Raw genomic sequence first — 21,182 nt, 5'->3', positions numbered from 1 at the left:
ACACAGTAAATAATTAACTATTTCGACATTTTGAGAGAAATAGAGAGGGCAGAAGAAGAGAAAGCAAAATTTGTTGAGATTAGCTGTCTTTTTTTTTGTTATGTGATGTTTGGATGTGTTCCAGCTCATTTCTGTGCAGAAATTATTGCTGCGGTGTCTAACATATTTTCTTTCATGCGAAACCTCAAAGTATGATGTACCAGGTCCATTTGAGTACCAGAAAAAACGCTTTGCTTGCATTTTTCATGATGAAAAAAGATTTAAGAAAAGTTTCCAAACACAAACGCTTATAAATGTTTATCTTAATGCATTGCTTGCATTAAGGTAGAAAAACTAAGTTCCCTGTGCTCCCCCATCCCTGTGTAAAGGGGAATAGAGGGGAGAAGAGATCAGCACTGTCCATGGCTGCGTCTCTTCTCTCCTCCCTCCCTCTTCACACAGGGAGTCGAATAGCAGCAGAAGCCACTGGCTCTTGCTGCTGTCAATCAAGTGTGGTGAAGAGGAAGTGGGGCGCGGGGCTTAGTCCTGGTGTGTATGTCTATGGGGCACGGCTCCACAGACACTAAAATCGGAAGCAAGCACACAGTGTTTGTCACGATAGCAAATGGCTTGCTATGGGGACACACAAAGAAGAGGATGAGCCAGGATCACCAGCAGAGGACCTGGGAAAAGGAGGATCGGGGCGACTCTGTGCACAGAGCAGGTGAGTATAACATGTTCGTTATTTTCATTTTTTTTAAATTGTGCATTTAGTAACACTTACGGAAAGTTGCTGAAATAAACTTATCAGTGGAAGCTCGACTAGAGAGATAGTGCCTTTCCAGGTATAGAACTGTTCACAGAGGAAGAGACACTAGAGGTTTCTGCTTAAGGACTTTGACTGCTTGCATAAGGTCTCAGATTGGAATGGATGTCCCCTCTTTCTTCAGCATCATTTTGTGGCTGCTACAATAGAGCCTAACACTGCTAGGACAAGGATTTTTCAAGGCAGCTGTCTTCCAAGATTTTGTGCCTTGTATATCCTGCAACTCTCAATCCTCCTCTCTGCATTTGTTCAAGATTTTCAATAAATCATCAAAAGACACCCCTAGATTTAGCCTGAATTTGTTGGTGCACTTTGGGGACTGCACACAGGGTGGGCATCTTCTGAATAGCTAAGGGGGACATGTTTATTTCCAGTGGCCCCTCCAGGGGTTATCACTACACATGTAAACAAAGAGCATCAAAACTTCATCCTGGTTAAAAAAAAGCATAGGATCTACAGGACAGGAACAGGCACCACTAAGCCACCATGTTTTGAACAATGGTGCCCCAAGTGCAAAGAAATTCTCTATGGAGCATATACAGTTTATCGCTTTAAAAGACTTTTGACAACTTTACCTACTACTGAATGTAATAGATCCTAAACTTCTGTATTACAAGGTAAAATGGGTTGCACTATGAAATCACAAAATAATACTTGATGTATAACATTGTCAGTGAGCCAATTCCTTTAATATGAACATGTCATACTAGAATCACAGGCACCTCACATCACAGTGGCTTATCTCTGGCAAAAGAACTACTAGCCGATTACTCTTAACACAAGCCTTTCTTCATTACATCTTGTTAGTGGGTGTTTATACAAAACTAAGTAGCCTGACTGATAACATGAAAGACCAGCAAATTAGCAGTAATCCAATGTAAACTCTCTACTTCATTCCAGAGATTAGCTGCTCTAGACACTCATTCCACTGTTTTCCCCAATATAAAACTAAATCCAGGACGCTCTGCTCTGACAGAGATTTATATACATCAAATTACAAAAATGTAAAGTTTAAATGAAGCGATAATAACAGCATCACATCACAAAGCAATAATCAGATTCCCAATAGGATAAACTACAATGCCAAAACTGAAGGAGTGATTCCCAATAGGGAAACCCTGCTGCTGCCAAAAAATACAATGCACTAGACCTCCAACAATATTACTGCTATAATAACTACAAATGAAGAATGCAAGAAGCAGCCGGGCTCTACGTGAAAAGGAGCAGAGCCAGAATGTAGTTGCCAGTAGGCATATATCATTATGTAGCAAAGGGATACTGGACATCTTTATTATTAAATATGACTGGAACATACCACCTTTATTTAATAGGTAGGCAGGTATTTCATTGTTTCAACCACAGGCTGGGACTCTGAACAAGAAAGCAAAGCATTTCTCAACATAAATTAATTGGTGGAGACTAGCAGAAAAAAACATGAGTGTGGCTTTGCAATAATCTCAAAAAACACCTGCTGGAATTTGTCTTGGCAAAATCCAAGGCAAAAGCACTAGCCAAGTTGAAACACAAATATAGCTGAAATTGTAGAAAGTATGTGAAACCTTTTGAAGTTTCCTTTTTGTCTTTTTATTCCTTGGAAAAGTCTTTTTCTCATCAATATTTTGTACAGTATGTCCCAAAAGGTGTATATTACAATCAGCATAGGCGTGAAAATAGGGGACAGTACAGTAAAGCAGTAACAGAAAGAATTTCTTCCCAGAGGAAACAGAAAGAGGTTTTATGTTGTCTTTTCATCGACACTAATAGGAATAATGCAAGAGATAAAACTAAAGTTCCAAAAATAAGCTAAATGGGAAATGTTGTTCAGTAGCTTAGCCAATTAAACATAAAAAAATCAAGAAAGCTTAAAAATAATATAATTCATTTTCTTTTCTAACAAAGAGTAGGAATGTTATTTCCCATTATAACTTTGGTACGTGAGAACCAATTGTAGTGTGTGTTTCCACACCTTTAGGCAGGAATACTATTGTGTGGACTAGTAACAGTCAACTACATCTACTCTGACATGGGGTGGGTTTATGTGAAAGCATCAAAGAGGGTTTGACCAATCACATGTCTAGCCACCCCCATCCCATATGCCTGATATCATGGGTGCCTGTTACCTGGTAACAGAGTGCAAAAACATTGTGTTGTCAAGAAAATCTAATAAAATAGAACTATAATAAAGTTTTTACCTGTCATTCTGTAATGATAGCTGAAAACATGCACTGTTAAGGTAATATCAAACAGAAATGTATGTGATGTAGAAAAACTCGTGACTGAAATCCACAGCTTTTCTTCTCCCATATTGTACTGTATACCAAGTCCCAGGTCTGTTGTATTAATGCAGAGGAAAGATAATCAAATTCAGAAAACAGTACATGCAGTATATTCTGTAAATTGTAATGGTCAATCGGATTAGGGGTGGAAATGGGTCACTGAAGGTCAAATGACCTCCTTAATGTTCTCTGTTAAAGAGGTAAAAATAGGAATTTTAATGTACTTGAAAATTCTGTAAGTGGTAGTACAGTACAGGACACAGGAAATGTTTCATAGACCATGGGTTATATGCCACAGCCTCCAGATAATTGGACATTGGCAAAATCGTAGCTGGGTCTACCCCCTAGTGCACTCACATAATCTCACCTGCTCCATGATGCTCCAGTTTTTTTTAGCAAGCAATAAAGAGATCACAAAGAAGAGAAGAGAGGCACTGTGCCTTACACTGTACTCCATGATACTCAATTTACAAATAAATCAAAATTTCTATTACCTTTATTGTACAATACAGGACATGGGAATTAATTCACAGACCATGGAACAACCTCAAGTAATAATCGAGGGGCAGGCAACAGTACATCTAAACAGCAGCAACAGACCCACAGGACAAAAAAAGAAGGGTCAACTGACCCAAACAAACTATTAACCTTGGCAGTGCCTTGCCGACAGAACAAGCAACAGTGGTGACTCAAACAGCCACTTACCAATAAACGGTTTGGTAGAAATATGAATAGAAATTCAGATGGTGACTCTGCGAAAAAGAAAATTAATAGAGGCTAGGTGTCGTACAGGCCCAAGAATCGGACATCAGCAGACGAATGGGCTCAGGCAGGAAAGAAATTCCTATAAGGGTGATAAAAAAGCACCAAGGAAGCAAGGAGAGAGATGGCTTCCAGACTACTTGTCCAGAAGTGGAAGAAGGAAGGCCAAGGCAAAACTACAACTGCTGGTGTTAAAAGAAAGAAGGAGGATCTATTTTCATAAGGAACCCATGAAGGCACTAACCACTTAGAACAGAAAAGGAGGGCTCTGCTTTACATGATGTCCTGAAGGACAGATTCAGGGTCCAAGTTTTCCTCATCATAGTGGGCATACCCCTAACGAGGAATTTTCAGGGTCTGGGTGCCATAAGAATGAACCATGACCATGGACCTGTAAAGCTCCTTGTGGCTAACTACACTCGTTGAGCCACGTGCCAAGGTGAGAGCCAAATTCAGGATCCAGTGCTTGAAGCAAACATTACAGGCCAGCCCCACTGTTCCCAAGGGTCACCGACCTAGCAACTGTTAGTAAGCCATGAAGGCAATACCTAGTAAGATCAGTGTCAGCTGAAGGAGGTAAAATAAATCTGGTGAAAAATAGGAAGTATTCTTCTCCAAGAGGAGAAGACATTCATCACCTCAGGATACTAGTAAATACTGGATCCTCAAGGAGTGGGCAGGTTTATATAGGTACACTTGGGGGCCAGACCAACAAAGATTTTGCCAGTGTTCAATCACCTGAAGGTAGTGGCATATAGCCCTTGCTCTCTGAATTGAATCCTGTTCCCTGTACTGTATGATAAAGATATATAATTTACTAAACCCTATCAGAAGCACCACACTTGCCATAGAATGCCATAGTGGATCTGCAGTAAACTACTGGGTGCCATGACCAGGAAACCCAATTGCAACGTATTTCATATATATGCACATAATGGCAGGGGTAACCATGGACAACACAGGGACTCCCAGAAACAGTCCAAAAATGTTTGACCAGCATGTTTATTTAGCAAGGCAATACAAGAGGGTTTTGTACAGCAAGTCCACAGCCTAAAAAAAGCACAAAACATTTGCTCATGTGAGCCACTAACTAAACTAATGTAAAACCCTCTACTGGGTTCCCCAAAACAAACAGCACATGTCTTTTTAGCATTCTGTCAGTCTTTGCCATGGAGCATGTAATTAACTATGACAGGCAACTGTTAAAGTAAACAACCTAGTGAAGTATGGCATTAAAGCTTCAGGGTACAAGACACCTGCAAAAAATAACACTGGTATATACAGCCAGTCTTCCAAAAGAGGAATTATCTCTGGGCAGCCAATCAAGCCATCAGCTAAATGAAAAACAACATCTATTTTGTTTCTACCTTGGATTACACGATGAAATGCAGACCAAACACCTTATGTTACATACTTCAGTTTCACTGATAAGTCGTAAACCATGCAGTAAATCCGGAGGAATGTCAGGAAAAAAATCTGTGTGATATAGTGCAGGGCCAAAAGGTTTTTGAGGTTGTTACAGCATAGTCATTATGCCAAAAAGCTGTCTTGTGTTACACTTTTACTTGAAATGACAATAAAAAAGAGAAATTTGAAATCTGTGCATGCAGGGATGATGGAGAAGGTAGACTGGGGTGTTTTACCAAACAAAATATTAGGATTGTCCAAGTCAAACCTATAAAAGTCAGGAAAAGGATTAATATAGACTGATGCTGCACGGGGGTATTTTCTTTACAGACAAAACACAAAGTGAAATTTTCACCTCACTCATTGGGCCTAATGTGTTTCATCTATGAGCAATAAAGAAGCAGACTTTTACTGACAAGTTCTAAGCAACACACAACACCTTGGCTGGATATTGGTGACACGTATTTTAAAAACACAGACTGTTTGCATTATATACCTAACAATATATCTGTTAATCATTCCCTGTATCAAGCTAACATTCGTCTAATGTGATGAAGATTAAATGCAATTTATATTAATCTGCCTACATATTAATGAGTAACAAACCATAGATTTCTTTCTTTTAACCACTCAAACATGAGAAAGAGAGACACAACACACTGGTTTTACACAACAAAACCATTGGGCATTATTACATAGTTGTATCTTTTAACATTTTCAACCTGAGCATTGTACAAGATGCCAGGGATAGGTCCTGGAAGACAGGTATGTTTCCCCATTATTTGGGTTGTAGTTCCTTTAAATGAAACAATTTGAATACAGTTTTGGAGAACATAAGGGTTCTCAAAAATACCAGGTGAAGGGTTCCAGTTAAAAAGTAGTAAACTGACTTACCGTTTTCCCAGGAATAATAAGTCCTTACATGGGATTTGAAATTTGGAGGCTTATAGAGACTTTCGGTGATTAAGAATCTCCAACCCTGATAACAGGGACTTTGGTCTTGAAAGGGTTATCAGGAAAGATATGCCCTGATATGATGCACTTCGGTTATGACTTACTTCGGATACAGTGGAGGTGACGACTTGTGGTCCAAAACATTGAGCATGCATTCCAGCAGCTCTTGTCTGCACAGCAGGAATCTTTTCAATTTGATTCAAATAATTAGGATTGTACAAACATATTTTGATGACACATTATTATTATTATTATTATTATACAGTATTTATAAAGCACCAATAGTTCGCTCAGCGCTGTACATTACAAATGGGGACAGAACATGTGACAGAACAATACCAATACAATGCAAAACATGAGGGGATTGAGGGCCCTGCTCTTACGAGCTTACAATCTAGGATGGAACATTCTCCCTAACAGATGAAGATGCTTTTTACAATTTGTATAATGCACTTACTGTTCATTCTAGGTTTGGTGGGTATAAAGCAATGGTAGTCCTTTCTTGCCTTTTGGCATCTTGACACATTGAAGGTTGTCATTTATGGTCATGTCAAGGTGTTGAGGAAATTAGTTGAAGCATTCAACAGGGGTCTATGGGTTTTGACATTATTACGTTGTGATGGTACGACCTTTGAGGAGTCTTTTAGTGTGTGAGTATTTAGGATGAGGTGTTGCATCTAGTTGGTTTATCTCTGAAGAAGAGGGGCACATCCCCCGAAATGCTTCAGCTGACCAAACTTGGCACATCTGGTCAGATGAAATTGCTCTATGGCTGGAGTTTTTATTTGACATATTCCATTTTATGTTTGTGACTGTTTTTTACAGTTACTTTGGAAATAAAGTTGTGTAGGATAAAAGTGGTGCTTTGTGCCTTTGCCTTTATAGGGTAAAAAATAAGAAACTGTTAGGTTGTACATCCAATGAATGTTTTTCCCAACAATCACTGAGATTAGGCCACAAATACCTGCCCTTTAACTTCTTTCTTTCCCTTTTCAACCAAAGTTTCCACCCCACCTCAACCTCTACATCCAGCTACAGTTTCAATCCTGCTACTTCCTCCCAGTCCAACAACAGTTTCATCCCCTTGCTGTCTTCATCCCATTCCTGTTGCTATGGTTTTCTCCAAGCTCACCAACGTTCTGTTTCAGCATTGAACATAATTACTGCTCATTTCAGTCTTTTTGTAACAAGGGAAGTCATCCTAGTAGAGTACTCACAAAACCTTTAAACATTTGCACTCACAAACATCCAAACTTTTAACAACAACATATTAGCCAAGTGCATTGTTATCTAGGCTAGCATTGTGAGAAGGAGCAGTAAGACACAACCATTGTATAGCACTACAAAACAAAAAGCAGAGCTTGTATATGTAAGGAGCACATATGGCTGCCCCATGCACAACTACGATGTACAAATTATGTTTACAATAACATTTTTCCTTAAACATTACATCGATAGGACTATTTACATCAAGCCAATTTTATATGTTTAGCTAAATACTTTCAAAGGTTATACATTTAATTTAAATAGGTTTCATTAGACAAAGATTTTCTGCAGTCAATGACGCAAAAATGTTACCATGTAAATGGTCATGCTGTATTTAAGCTCTTTAATGATATTACTACTTGCCAGACTCCACATAGTACTGCTAAGTCATTAAATAGCTTTTTGTACTGAACTAGGGCTGCAGTTCTAATAAAGATCATTAAAAGGTACTTATCTTTATCATCTTCTGTGGAACAATTTTAGCATTAAAAACACAAAGGAACTAGTGTTGATCTTTTTAAAGGAGCTCAACTGTAGAGACTTAAAATGTTTGCAGTAGTATGGAATTTTACTAGCTGCTATGTGATGGAAATGTTAGCATTATAACTGTACCACACACTGGAAAGTAGAGAGCAGAGAGGTAAATGAAGGTTACAAGGCAACCACAAAAGGCTTCTTGGAGATGGCATGAAGGAATTCCTAATTAAATGTACTCAACCTGCTTCTTAGAATACTAAAACAGATTATAGTCAGAGCTTGCATATAATTTGTCTTTCCATGTGGCCTTTATTTTTATATATAAATTTTTAGTTACCCACTGGTACAGCTACATACCTATTATATTATACATACTACCTATTTAGATTCAAACAGATGCTAATGGTCAACCAGATAAAAAGTGTGGAAGGAATGAAACTGGGTCAGGGAAATCCAAGCTCTACTACGGCAGGTCATTTTTTTTTTGTTCAGCTAGCAGGCTGATTCCTCCATCCACACAGGTGATGCCAGGAAATTGTATTCTGACAGCAAGACAAGCCGCTCTCACAATGCACTGATCAAAAGCTGCAGCCAATTGGCTGCAGCTGTTGATCGACAGTTTTCCAACGTATTTCTTTCACAGAAGTCAATCATCCAGTCAGCTTATGTTACCATGGAGAGTCACACACTGATTGGAATTTTGATTTTGATAAATTTACAGCCAAGGTGAGGCCACTGAAGACAATTCAATGTAAAACAAACTTTCACAATGGCAAGACTGAGTACAACAAGACACAGTGTGATCTTACTGCATCAACAGGGTCTCTCTCACACAGAAATTTCAAGAATGACAGGTGTTTCCAGATGTGATGAGGTGATTCCAAGTTCTTCCGCAGAAGCACAAAGAAACAAGCAACATTAAGAACCAAAAACGCAGTGATCAGCCAAGGAAACAGATGAAAGACAGTGTACAGTGTAACCATAAGCTCGGACTTTGCAGAAACCAATTGGACCCTGATACAACCATCTACTGTCCAGAGAAGTCTGGTCAGAAATTAATTTCATGAAAGACTTGCTGCTAAAAAGCCATACCTCATGGGAAGAAAGCCGAGCAACTTGTTTATACACAAAAACATGAGAACTGGTGTGTAGAAAAATGGCAGCGGGTGATCTGGACTAATGAGTCAAAATTTGAAATATTTCACTGTAATAAAAAGAAGTTTGTTTGCCAAAGACCTGGGCAGCACAAGGATGAGTTACTGTAGGCAACAGTAAAGCATGCTGTCAATTCCTGCATGTTAAGATCTGCATTTTTGCACATTGAGTTGGGAATTTAGTCAGAATTATTGGTCTCTTCAATGCCGTAAAGTATAGGAAGATACTTATCTAACATGCAATACCATGAGGAAGACATCTGATTGATCATAATTTTATTCTGCAGCAGGACATGACACCAATCACACAACTAAAGTTATAATGAACTATCCTTAAGAAAACGAAGAACAAGGAGTTCTAGAAGAGAAGGTATGTCCACAAAGCCCTGATTTCCACAACATTGAGTCTTTCTTCTAAATCCACAAAACTACCGTATGATGCACCAAGTTCCTTCAACACCTTGGCAAGGCTCAGCACTCTCACAATGCATACACATGTCATAAGGATGGAAGGAAGAGTCACAATGCTTGGCCATGTCATAAGGATGGAAGGAAGAGTCACAAGGACAAGTTTAGAGCAACAAAAGAAAGGGTAAACACCAAAAAAGAAATGAATTAGTGATATGGCAATGGACATACACGAATGAAGATGGGAAAAAAATAGGGAGACCGAAGGCAATGGATAGTGAGAAATAAGCTAATATTGTGTACAAGGTCACACCCCTTCAAAGTGAATATATGTAAATGCCTGAATGACCATAGCTTGACCACAGGTTAATTTTAAGGTCTGAAGCACTAGAAAGAGATAGACAGACACACACACGCTCTCCATCTAAAAAGTAAACATTTACAAATATACAGTATTTCTGGTTGTAATCTAAAATGCTATTTTTTAAATGTATTTGTCCAAAACAGCAGTTGCATCAACTTAAATCAACAAAATGACTGTAGATCAAGAACACATTGCGAAATATTACATTTCATTGCAAAAAATAAAAAACATGTGATCAATTGTTCTGAATTATATTATCCAGGTTGGCAAATGTCCCATACAAATTCCACATCAGTGTTTATAATTCTAGAAATGTAGAGAATCAGAAGAATGGTCTTTTTTTAACAAGACACTGATAATGTATTCTACAAATCATGATGATAAACAGATTTTATGAATATTTTGTATGATCTACTGGACACATAAATAAAGCTACACCAACCATGGATAGATATTTTCCACTGCCTCTTAGCCATATAAGCAGATCATGATTTAGAGAACAAATACTTTTTCACTGTTTCACCTAATGCATTACAGAAGAGGATGGTTGTTTGGGCAATTCTTTGTATTTAAGATTCATGACAGTAAAATATAGAACTGTGACCAGAATGCAAACTACACGTGTATTTGGCAAAGATAGAGGTAAGATAAGTGGAGACTGATGGCAGTAAGTGGACCCATATGTTATATTACTTGGAGTTTCAGAACCCTCATCATATCTCCTAACAGTGCTGAGCATGCAGAACACCAGCCAAAGAGATCAAATGTATCATCATAAACACCTTATCATTAGCAAAAATCCCTGACATATTAATGCTGAAATTTTTTCTGCTTCTTCTTTGCCATCCCTGTTCCCCCATGCCCACATCCTTCCCCCATCAACATTTTCAATTAAATGTTTTTACAAAAACATTCTGTTTTCACAACATGCCTTATTTTGGACCCAGTGACATTGATATTGTGTCTCTGTGCTTCTTTATGAAATGCAGACTGATCACAGCTGGTGGGAGGGGCTAGCAGCTGGTGTTGTATGTAGCTTCCTATAAAAAAAAAAAATCACAGTACCCTGCTTCATTACTGCACTCAAAGGTCCTCAGTCCCAATGGAAGCAGTAGACAGGCCTTTTGAAATTGTTTTGCAAATATCCATATGCCTTAATAGGTGGATGTCAGTCTGAAAGAGCGGGTATTCTTGGCAGACTGCATTTGCATGTAACCTGTCCTAGGTAATGCCAACTTGTCATGTGGAGCCTCTTTTACTGAAAAAATTTAAATCCAATTAAATAAAAAGGTGAACCAGGGACAGTAAGGCTGAGCCAAAAAATAGAAGCAGGCTTTCTCTAAGGCCCCTTTTCACGCGGACTTTGTGTTTCATCAGTTCAGTCACGTCTTTAAAACAAAAAAAAAATGGATGAAGTATACACAAGTTTTTTTACATCTAATACCAATGCAAAAATGGACTGTTGTCCAATTTCATACGTTTTTCGTCTGTTGTGATTTTTTTAATGGAACAAAAATAGGGCTTGATCCGTTTCATGTTGATGGAGAGGTTCCCCATACACACTGTCACTTTTTAAAAACAGTGGCCATAATTCCAAAAAGATATGTTTGGCGCAAAAACAACACTGCACATCACCAAAAAATACCATACCCACAATGAAGCATGGTGGTGGCAGCAGCAGCATGCTTTCGGGCTGTTTTTCTTCAGCTGGAACTGGGGTGTTAGTCAAGGTAGAGGGGATTATGAACAGTTCCAAATACCAATTAATATTGGCACAAAACCTTCAGACTTCTCTTGGACAGCTAAACATGAAGAGGAACTTCAATTTTCAGCATGACAGTGACCCAAAGCATACATCCAAATCAACAAAGGAATGGCTTCACCAGAAGAGGATTAAAGTTTTGGAATGGCCCAGCCAGAGCCCAGACCTGAATCTCATTGAAAATCTGTGGGTGATCTGAAGAGGGCTGTGCACAGGAGATGCCCTCGCAATCTGAAAGATTTGGAGTGTTTTGCAAGGAAGAGTGGGCAAATATTGCCAAGTCAAGATGTGCCATGCTGATAGACTCATACCCAAAAAGATTGAGTGCTGGAATAAAATCAAAAGGTGCTTCAACAAAGTATTAGTTTAAAGGTGTGCACACTTATGCAACTATATTATTTTAGTTTTTTATTTTTACTTCCCTCTACCTAAAAGATTTCAGCTTGTTGTTCAACTGAGTTGTACAGTTTATAGGTTACATTAAAGGTGGAAAAAGTTCTGAAATTACTTATCCTTGTCTCACCTTGTACAACACAGAAATCTGACATTTTAACAGGGGTGTGTAGACTTTTTTTATTCACTGTATTTCCTGCTCCCCACACAGCCCCCCTAATAGTTTCCTGAGCACAATCTCGATCCAGCACTATGCAGAGAAGCCTCAGTTCTCCCGGGTCTTGCTCTCCTCCTTGGCTGAGACAATCACAGCCAGTGAGGAGCGAGCACACACACACAGGGTGGGGCTCAGGAACGAGCACACACAAGTGTCCAAAGAGCAAATGGCTTGCTCTGGGGTCACTCAGAAAGGGGAGGGGCTAGAAGTGCAGGCAGGGGACCTGAGAAGAGGATAATCTGGGCTGCTCTGTGCAAAACCATTGCACAGAGCAGGTAAGTATGACATATTATTTTAAAAAAAAAACACGAGCCTTTAATATTACTTTAATCTCCTGCAGACCTATCACTTTCAAGCTTTTCCATTAATATCCCCATGTTTTGCAATGTGAACCTTAAAACCTTGCTTTTTTATTTTTACTGGCACAATCATATATGCAGCTTTTCAGACAAAGACAATGTTCACTGTCTTTGTTTCATTCCTGATCATTATTAGCATTTATTTTAGGATTAAAACTGAAATAAATTTTGACACAAAATAGGGGAAGGTGTAAAAAAAAATAATAATGTGCTTCATGCATCAAATATGCTAGGTATGCAACTGCTCAGCTCTTCCTTTGGAGGTCCAAATCTCTCCTGCAATAAGATATGTCTAGCAAATAGAAATGCAAGAAATTCTGGGCACTTGTACTGAGTGATGCACTTTAGTGACATGATGGTAAATCTTTTATTTCTGGGATTCCAGTTGACTGATTGTTAAAAGAGGAGAAGGTAATCAGAAGTATAATTTAAGAACTTGAGGTTAAAATGATTTTCACGCTACTCATTTACCTATTATATTACACATAATTTTTTGATTTATGCTTTGAAAAAAATTGGTAATATAAGCGTAATTATATCTTATAAATAATTAAGTTGTTGTTTGTGGTTAACACATATTAACAATTTTTTTGTAATCCATTTTATGTAAAGCATGTTTCAGTCTTTTGTCCCAAGTGTGACATGCACCAATGAAATGGCCAAATGCAAAGTACAGTTTTTAATCTGTCCCATATAAACTAATCAGTAAAGTGTTCCATAAGTACCCAGAGTTTCCAGGGACTGAAAAGGCATAATTGCTACTGTACAGTGCTGAGCATACCCTTTGGCGCTATATAAATACTGTATAATAATAGTAATAATATCCACCCTCAAGCAACCATGAGAAACAGGACTCATGCATTTTGGAAACTGATAAGAAATAGATTTTTTGTAGCCAATGCTGAAAGTGCTGTGACAAGGGTAAGACTATGCACTAGTTTATAGAAGTGCATGTTTCCTGTTAAGACTGTATGCAGTGGGTTTGTGTACCCACATCTGTATAATCGGAGTGGACCAATGATACTTCAAATAATGCAGAACATATGGAATTAACCTTTGAAGAACAGTCCCTGTAGACAAGAGTTAAAGAGTGGTGAGGAACAACACTGGTGTTGTATTTCTCCAGAGGGTAAATGTAATTATGTCATTACGATGGTGGTTTTCACTTTTTAAAGTCAGGGATTGCTTGAGAATTTCTAAAACTAATGTGAGGAACATCAAGGATCCAAAGGCCAGTGTGTGATATTAACTGCCCTAATCAATTTGTTTTACAACTCCAGACCTCATGGTGCAGAGCAAAACAAAGCTTTGGCCATGCTGAGTAGTTCATTGCATTGGACCATAGGGCACAATTTAGTGTTTCTACAGTAAACACCAGAATATTTTTGACAGCCATCAAATTGCACCAAGTAGCCCTTTTTTATGCATATATGTAAAAAGAATTAGCGACACTTAAATAATGGTATGCACTAGAGCAGTGGTCTCCAACCCGCAGCCCTTTGCATGCCTTTATCTGGCCCTTGGGACACTGTTGCTAACACTGATTAGGTTCTGTTACTCCCACTGGTATAAGGCACTATTCCTTCCACTGGTGCCAACAATAAGATACCATTTTTGCCACTGACACCAACAATGGGGCTCTATTCCTCCAACTAATACCAATGATGGAGTACTACTCCTCCCACTGACATCAATAATCGGGCTCTATTCCTCCAACTAATGCCAAAGATGGGGCATTATTCCTCCTCCTACTGACCACCAAGCCTGACGCATTGTCTACTCCCAGTGATGCCGGGGCATATTCTACAGTCACTGGCCACAGCCTGGCCCTCCTAAGGCTAAGGGACAGTAATCTGGCCCTTTGTTTAAAACATTTGAAGACCTCTGCAATAGAGGATACAACTCAAGAAAAACAAAAATGTCACTAAAAAAATTGTTATTCTCTAACTTTTTCATTTGCAGGCTTTGCCGCTGAACAACTTTATATTTTCTTGAAACAAATATTCCTTATAGTACTTGATCAGAGCAGAAACAACCAGGACTTTTTCATCAGCATTTTACAGTAACCAGCAAGCTCTGCACATACCCTCCGCACCCTACAGAACAATAATAAGCTTTCTGCTTGTAAGGCCAAGATGTTTTGGCACTGAAAACGCAGTTTCCTGAAAGCAAACAGGTAATGGAAATATCAGATCTTAAATAGTGTGAAACTTCCTTAACATGGCATAAAGTTACACTTTGTAAGGGTGCAGTTGGGTCATAAAAAATGTCTTTTTATCTAGCAGAAGAAATTATAAACGGCCCACACCCTCTTAAGTATGAATAGACGCTCTTAGCTATAACAGAGTGTGAATTTATATACTTTTAACAAATATTTTATTTGTTTTAGACTTGGAACCACTATAGAAAGTGTATCACTGGCACCTGTCAGCAACTTGCGCCTTATACCCTTTTTTCTCCCTCTCAGATCAGCCATTAATATGAAAAGTATACCATGTTTTATAACTCCCTGGTTGGTTGTTAGTTAACAGAGCTACTTAGAAAAATGTTTAGTCTATATTTAAATATTTGCTATTACCAATACATTTTATTCCAGATGGAATTCAATATGTTATGCTAGGTGGCCCTTTGCTCAAGGGCGTTGTGCCAGGGTTGCATTTACTGAATCGTGATGGAGCTCAGCTGCCACTTGACCTTTATGATTCAAACACAGTGCAGCACACACACCGGTGTTTGGAGGTAGTGTAGGAATACAGATCATACTAGGAAAACTTTGCAGGCAGGAATATTTCTTTAATTGCTTAGATCATCAGCATCAGTCAAAATAATTCAATGACATCATACTGATCAAAGCACAGTGATATCATCAATCTGCCCAGGTTTTTTTGCCTGCAAATAGAGAAATATGGATTATCTTAATTGTACAAAATGTGTTGAGGATAACAGATTTTCTACCATGATACAGTAAATGTGACAGAATGAATCCTAACGGATGTGACCAATCATGTATCTCTTTATATCTGTATACCCTACATGATTATGATTTGTGACTTATATTTCTGCTTGGAAATACTTTGAAAATAAGACTGTGTACTTGCCATAATTTTTTTCTTGGCGTCAATTGAGGATATAGAAAATCATAGGAGTCTGCGTTATATCCAGCTGCCTTTAAGAGGTGGACACTAGTAAAATCACTGAAGCCCAGCCCACATTAACACAACCCCTAACCATTGTGCCTCAGTTTTGTTAGCAAGCAGTATATAAGACCAAGAGAGAGAGAGGGGTGGGATCTGTGTCCCTAACTGGACTCCAAAAAAACAAAAGATGTGCAAAAATCCAATTTTTGTTACTGTCCAGTGAGGGACACATTGATTTAGAAAATCATAGATACTGTAAGCGGGATGTCCAAAAGCCATCCAACTATAGCATAGGTAGCATCCACTGAGAGATGTAACAGATGTAAACTTCTTACTACAGGAATATCCGAAGAAATAATTGGCTGAAGCTGTAAAACTCGAGGATCATAAGTTAAGCAAGGAGAACTCAAGAAACTATGTGATCCAATCATGGTTTTACAACTTAAAGACGCCACCAGAACAGGGCAGAGAATTGTTCACTAAGGTGAAGGACTGAAGTGTCCACAGAAGGCAGGAAACAATTGTCCAAAAATTCTCTGTTCAGGAAGAAATGCTGCCTCGTATGACTAGGAGGAAACCATGACAGCAGGGGAAGCTCTCAGTCTTCACGCAGGACGTTTTCCAAAAAAGAAAGTACAGGGGAGATCTTTGCAGCACAAACTATAGCAGAGTCTACATCTGGATCAGCAGCCTGAACTCCTATAGGCATGGTCAATCAGCATCAATCAGATTAGATATACCACTGAATGTCAGAATCTTGAATGGCCAGGTTAAAAAATAGATCCTATAGTGGCAAAAAATGCAGCAAAATGAACTAAAACACAGTAAAGAACATCAACACACACAAAAATGCATGTCAAAATACAGTTTTGGTGTTTCTAGTCTGACTGAATCTAATAAATTAAAGCATATTTCAAGGAAAAATAATAAGTACGACTCTGCAAAACATGCATCAGTCCAATGTTTATGAAGTCCGGAAAGATACCTGTTGATCTGCCAGAAATGCAGTCAACTTCTAATTTCCTGTACTGGACTGACATCAAAGTGCCTTTTCTGGACTGAGATTGCAAGCAGTCTTGCCCAGTGTTCTTTTGCTAAACTACACAATCCATCTCACTCTCCTCGCTCTACATAACATAGTGAGTGACTGTTCTGTAGCCCAAGTTAAGAACTAGGAAACATGATTTTCCTTGTGATAATAGAGTGAACATGAGACACAGAGTGGTTCTAAATTTCTGATAAGGTCAATAAGTATTTTTCTTTTAGTGCTGATCAAACATATCTAACAGAGGAATAACTTTACTTGTTTTTTTTTAAACATTTTAATGTGCTAATCTGATCTGAGAAAAACTAAGTCCTCATGCACATTGGACATTTCTACAGTGGCTGTCGTTGGCTTTTGGCATTTTTTTCTACAGCCAGTAAACTCCCCAGCATGTTAACCTATGTGCCCATGCACACATGGGCTTTAATCAGTGTTTTCAAGCTGGAGTGTTTTTTGGCTGGAACCCCCCCCCCCCATTAACTAGTGGTTTTCTAGAGGAGTTTTTAGCTGTAAAAATGCGCTAACGTTCGTAAACGTGGAAAAACACCATAAAATGTGGCAACCAGCGTTTTTGGGCTTTTTTTTAGCAAAAATTGTATTTATTTTTTTTGTGTAAAAAATGCTAAAAAACACAAGCGTGGAAAAACGCGGCTAAACATTAATGCAAAAACGCTAAAAAATTTGGAAAAACACTTGTTTTTAATGTGACTTTATACAGCTAATGCTATTGGTGTTTTTAAAATGCCCAGTATGCAGGAGGAGTAAAAGTGCAGCAGACAAACAAATATGTGGACCACCTTAAGTCTGTACCGTTGTGGTCTAGGTGCTCCTTCCAATCAGCAAAGCCAGACCCTGCACTCTCTTGGACCTTTCTGCAGATTGCACTGCAGTTGGGCAACACAACCTGGTCTAGGAGGCACTGCCAACTGTTATTTGATGTATGCAATTTGAGGAAAATGAAGGTACAGCAGCGTATTAATGGATCATGCTGCTCTCTCCATCCTCTCAGTAAGATACCAGTCTATGTACTAATGTGAAGAGAATGAATGGATAGTTTTATTAAGAGAGATTTGGGTGCATATAAAAATTCACTTCACCATTTTTTAATTAATCTGTAATGAATTCAGGGGTGGCTTTTTATTTGTGTCTGTAGTTTAACTTCTGGTGTGCATGTGGTTGGTTTACAAACCTGTGAATACATTTTCATTAAAAAAATGAAAGCTGATTTATATTTAAACCACCTGCAATGTGAATCTTTGTAGATTCTACAGCTGTTCCTAGTGTGAGATAATGGCTGCATGGTGTCTAGATTACAGCTATTTATGTAACCTATTCCAAACGTGCATCCAGGCCATTACCGAAAACCTTGCATTCCTTCACAATGGATTTAAAAGGCCAGTTAACTTAAAACATGTTACCCTACAGAAAAGAGCTGCTAACTGCATCCACATTTTGTGCTGAATGGACTCAGGCAGACCACCTGCAGTACAATAAGTAGGTAGTGTGCTGAGAAGTGTCCTACCTTCAAGACTGGAACTATAAATCCATTATTTTTAACAATGTAAAAAATATTAATTTTCACAATCTTGCCTCCGTACAAAGATATGATACCCTCCGGAAATATGTAACCAATAATGGATATTACAGTAATAAAACAGTAAAATGATTTCTACAATAGTACAAACTTTCCTGAAGCTAATCAAGCTAGTTTTATAGTATGGGTAGTATAGGGAGCTCCATCCCCAATGCCAACATCTTCTCCTCTGTTTCTTCCAGATACAAGAGTTCTTCGCTTTCTTCGCTGGCCAGGCCAGGATGATGTAACTCCTGTGAATGTGCATGGGAGTTCATCCATCTCAGCACCTAGGGATACCGAGAATGTATAACTAGTGCATAACCAGCTTGTTGTGTATTCTACAGAAGTTTGGGAATGGGCAGGTAAGATTGTTGCATTACAGAAGACATATAGAAGTTGATTTACTAAAACTGGAGGAGTGCAAAATCTGGGACAGCTGTGTATGGCAGCCAATTAGTGTTCAACGTCAGCTTGTTCAATTAAGCTTTGATTGAAAAAAAAAAACAAACTGAAAGGTGATTGGTTACTATGCAGAGCAATTTTCCGATTTATTAGATCAACCCCATAGTGTGTCTAGTGTAATAAAAAAACTGCCTTCTGATGTTTTTTTTAAAGTACTGCTAAATAAGGGTAAATAAGTCAATGCCTCATTAATAACTGGAGATTGTGTGTATGTTAATATTTCTGATAACCACATCTTTAAAGATGAAAGTATTGTAGTATTCTATCTAAACATGATACACAGTAAATTCAAAATACTATCCAACCTAATTTCTTAAAATTTGTAACCATCTCCAATCATCCAGCCCCATTCCCAAAAACATGTAACCATCTTCAACTGTGTGTCTACTGATTTATTTCACTTTTTTTTGTCTAAACTGCTTTTTCTCTATAGGTTGGATGTATGACTTTGGTGTCCTATGTAATGAAAATGTTACTGCTGAATCAATAGACAAATACAGTAGATCTAATGTAAAAAATGCTTTGCTCCATAAGAAGTATACAGATTTCAATTCACAATTATACGCCCCATATCACAAGGACATATTAGAACAAAGAAAAAAACAAAATACCTTCTATCAATTCTGGAGATATGCCCTTGTGGCAGTTGTTGCCGATTTCCTCGTATTATTCCTCTCCCAAGATGACTAAAATCATTGACAGCTGGGGGACTGAGTCTAGTATTATCTCCATTTCTGTGTAATGGGACCGATGTCCGAATGGCAGATACCACATGACCAGAGTATGGATTTAATGCAGTCTCATGGCCAAGAGTGTTTTGATGGCTGGATGTTCTTTCAGCAGCAGAATATTGGTGACTTGAGCCTTGGTAGCTTCTTTCATGGTAGCTGGCTGGTAGGCAGGGTCTAGTTTGTTCCATAACACCACCGCTACAGCTTCTAGAGCAAGCCGACCAAGGTCCCCAGCTGCCCCAAACTCCAGCAGACCCAGCACTGATATTGTCTGCTGTGCCACTTTGTTGTTCTATCCTCTGTGGAACCTGTAAACATATAACCAGGAATACAGTGTAAGTGCAAATAAACAATAACGTTGAAAGAAATTATGGTACACAGACAGACAGAAATAGTTGCCATCCAATCGACATGTGACACTTCTCTATTCATCACCTTACATTTTAATTAAATTGCTGACTTCAAATGGTTTACAGTCTTGACTTTTTAGCAGACTGTGTTCACATAAAGTTCTGTAAACTTGTTGTGGCTAGGTGATGTAATATTAAATTTGTTACAGTGCTGTAGAGGAACACCTGTACAGTTACAAAACAATCGCCAGCAGTGTAGCTAAACTCCTTTAAGCTCCAGCGCAACATCTGAACTTCCAAGATGTCTACTCATCAAAACAACATTTAATATACAAAAAATACAGTGTATAATACAAAATTGCAGGAATGAACATGTGTTCACAAATCCCTTTGAGAACGTGCGTGTGCACGAAACGCATCAGGGAGGAGCCTGCACATTGACGTCCTGCCGCCGGGGCCGCACGAAGGTCTGGCGGCCATCTTAGTGAGTTGTTTTATACTTTTGTTTGTACATTCCATGATGTGGATATACCTTACCTTTAATAAAGTACTACACTATTAGCTGATATTCTCTGGCTCTTTTGTGAGCTAACTCCTCAAGATTTCCTACCGCGATTGTATGCAGTTTGGTGTCACCATTTCTATCTGAGATCACCTTGGCCTTCATGGTCCTATGACTAATAGGTGTGCTGACTGACTAACCTGGGGAAGTAAAGAGCTGTCCATGCACATCTTATATGCGTTTCTGGTGAGTGCATATAAAAGAATACTTTTTCACGGATTCACCAGCACTGGCTGTCACCTGTTCACAGATTCATTTTCTGGACTTTCTTATAATTATTGTTTATTGTTATTGTGCAATTTGATATGTTCACTACCAGTCACTAATCCATTTTAGATCACTCTACGCTGACCACTCAGTGTCACAGATACCATCACCATACTGATCAGTAAACTGATTATTGTTATATTAATAATTTATTTCTTTTCACATTTATTAGACTGCTAGCGCTGACCAGAGTGCCTCACTGTGTCCATTTCTTAGTATTTCTGCTATTTTTTATTGCTGCTCCATTTACTGCATCATTATCTATTTATTTATATGCACATCTCTTATTTGATTTTCATTTAGACTTACTCATTATTTTAGCGCTGCACCTTTTATATTTCATGTTTTCACATTAACTCACTGCTGTATTGACTATGCTTCTATTGGAATAATGATGGATAAAGAATCAAGCATTCTTATAAAAGAGTCAGAGCTAGACCCCAGGGCC

General features: G+C 38.4%; 1 protein-coding gene across 1 annotated transcript in view; it reads right to left on the bottom strand.

Moving 5' to 3' along the window:
- Nucleotides 1-21,182, bottom strand: part of THSD4 (thrombospondin type 1 domain containing 4) — an 871,621-nt gene that overhangs the window by 691,418 nt on the left and 159,021 nt on the right. The window contains exon 4 of the mRNA XM_089652473.1: nucleotides 19,436-19,863. Coding sequence (XP_089508599.1) covers nucleotides 19,436-19,863 — 428 coding nt within the window. The remainder of the gene's footprint in view (nucleotides 1-19,435; nucleotides 19,864-21,182) is intronic.

The sequence above is a fragment of the Staurois parvus genome, unplaced genomic scaffold (genome assembly GCF_062004578.1).
Source record: "Staurois parvus isolate SC_StPar_1 unplaced genomic scaffold, SC_StPar_1.0 ptg000682l, whole genome shotgun sequence".
In the NCBI taxonomy this organism is placed as follows: Eukaryota; Metazoa; Chordata; class Amphibia; order Anura; family Ranidae; genus Staurois; species Staurois parvus.
The sequence above is the reverse complement of the archived record's forward strand: the minus strand, read 5'-3'. Positions and strand labels throughout refer to the sequence as shown.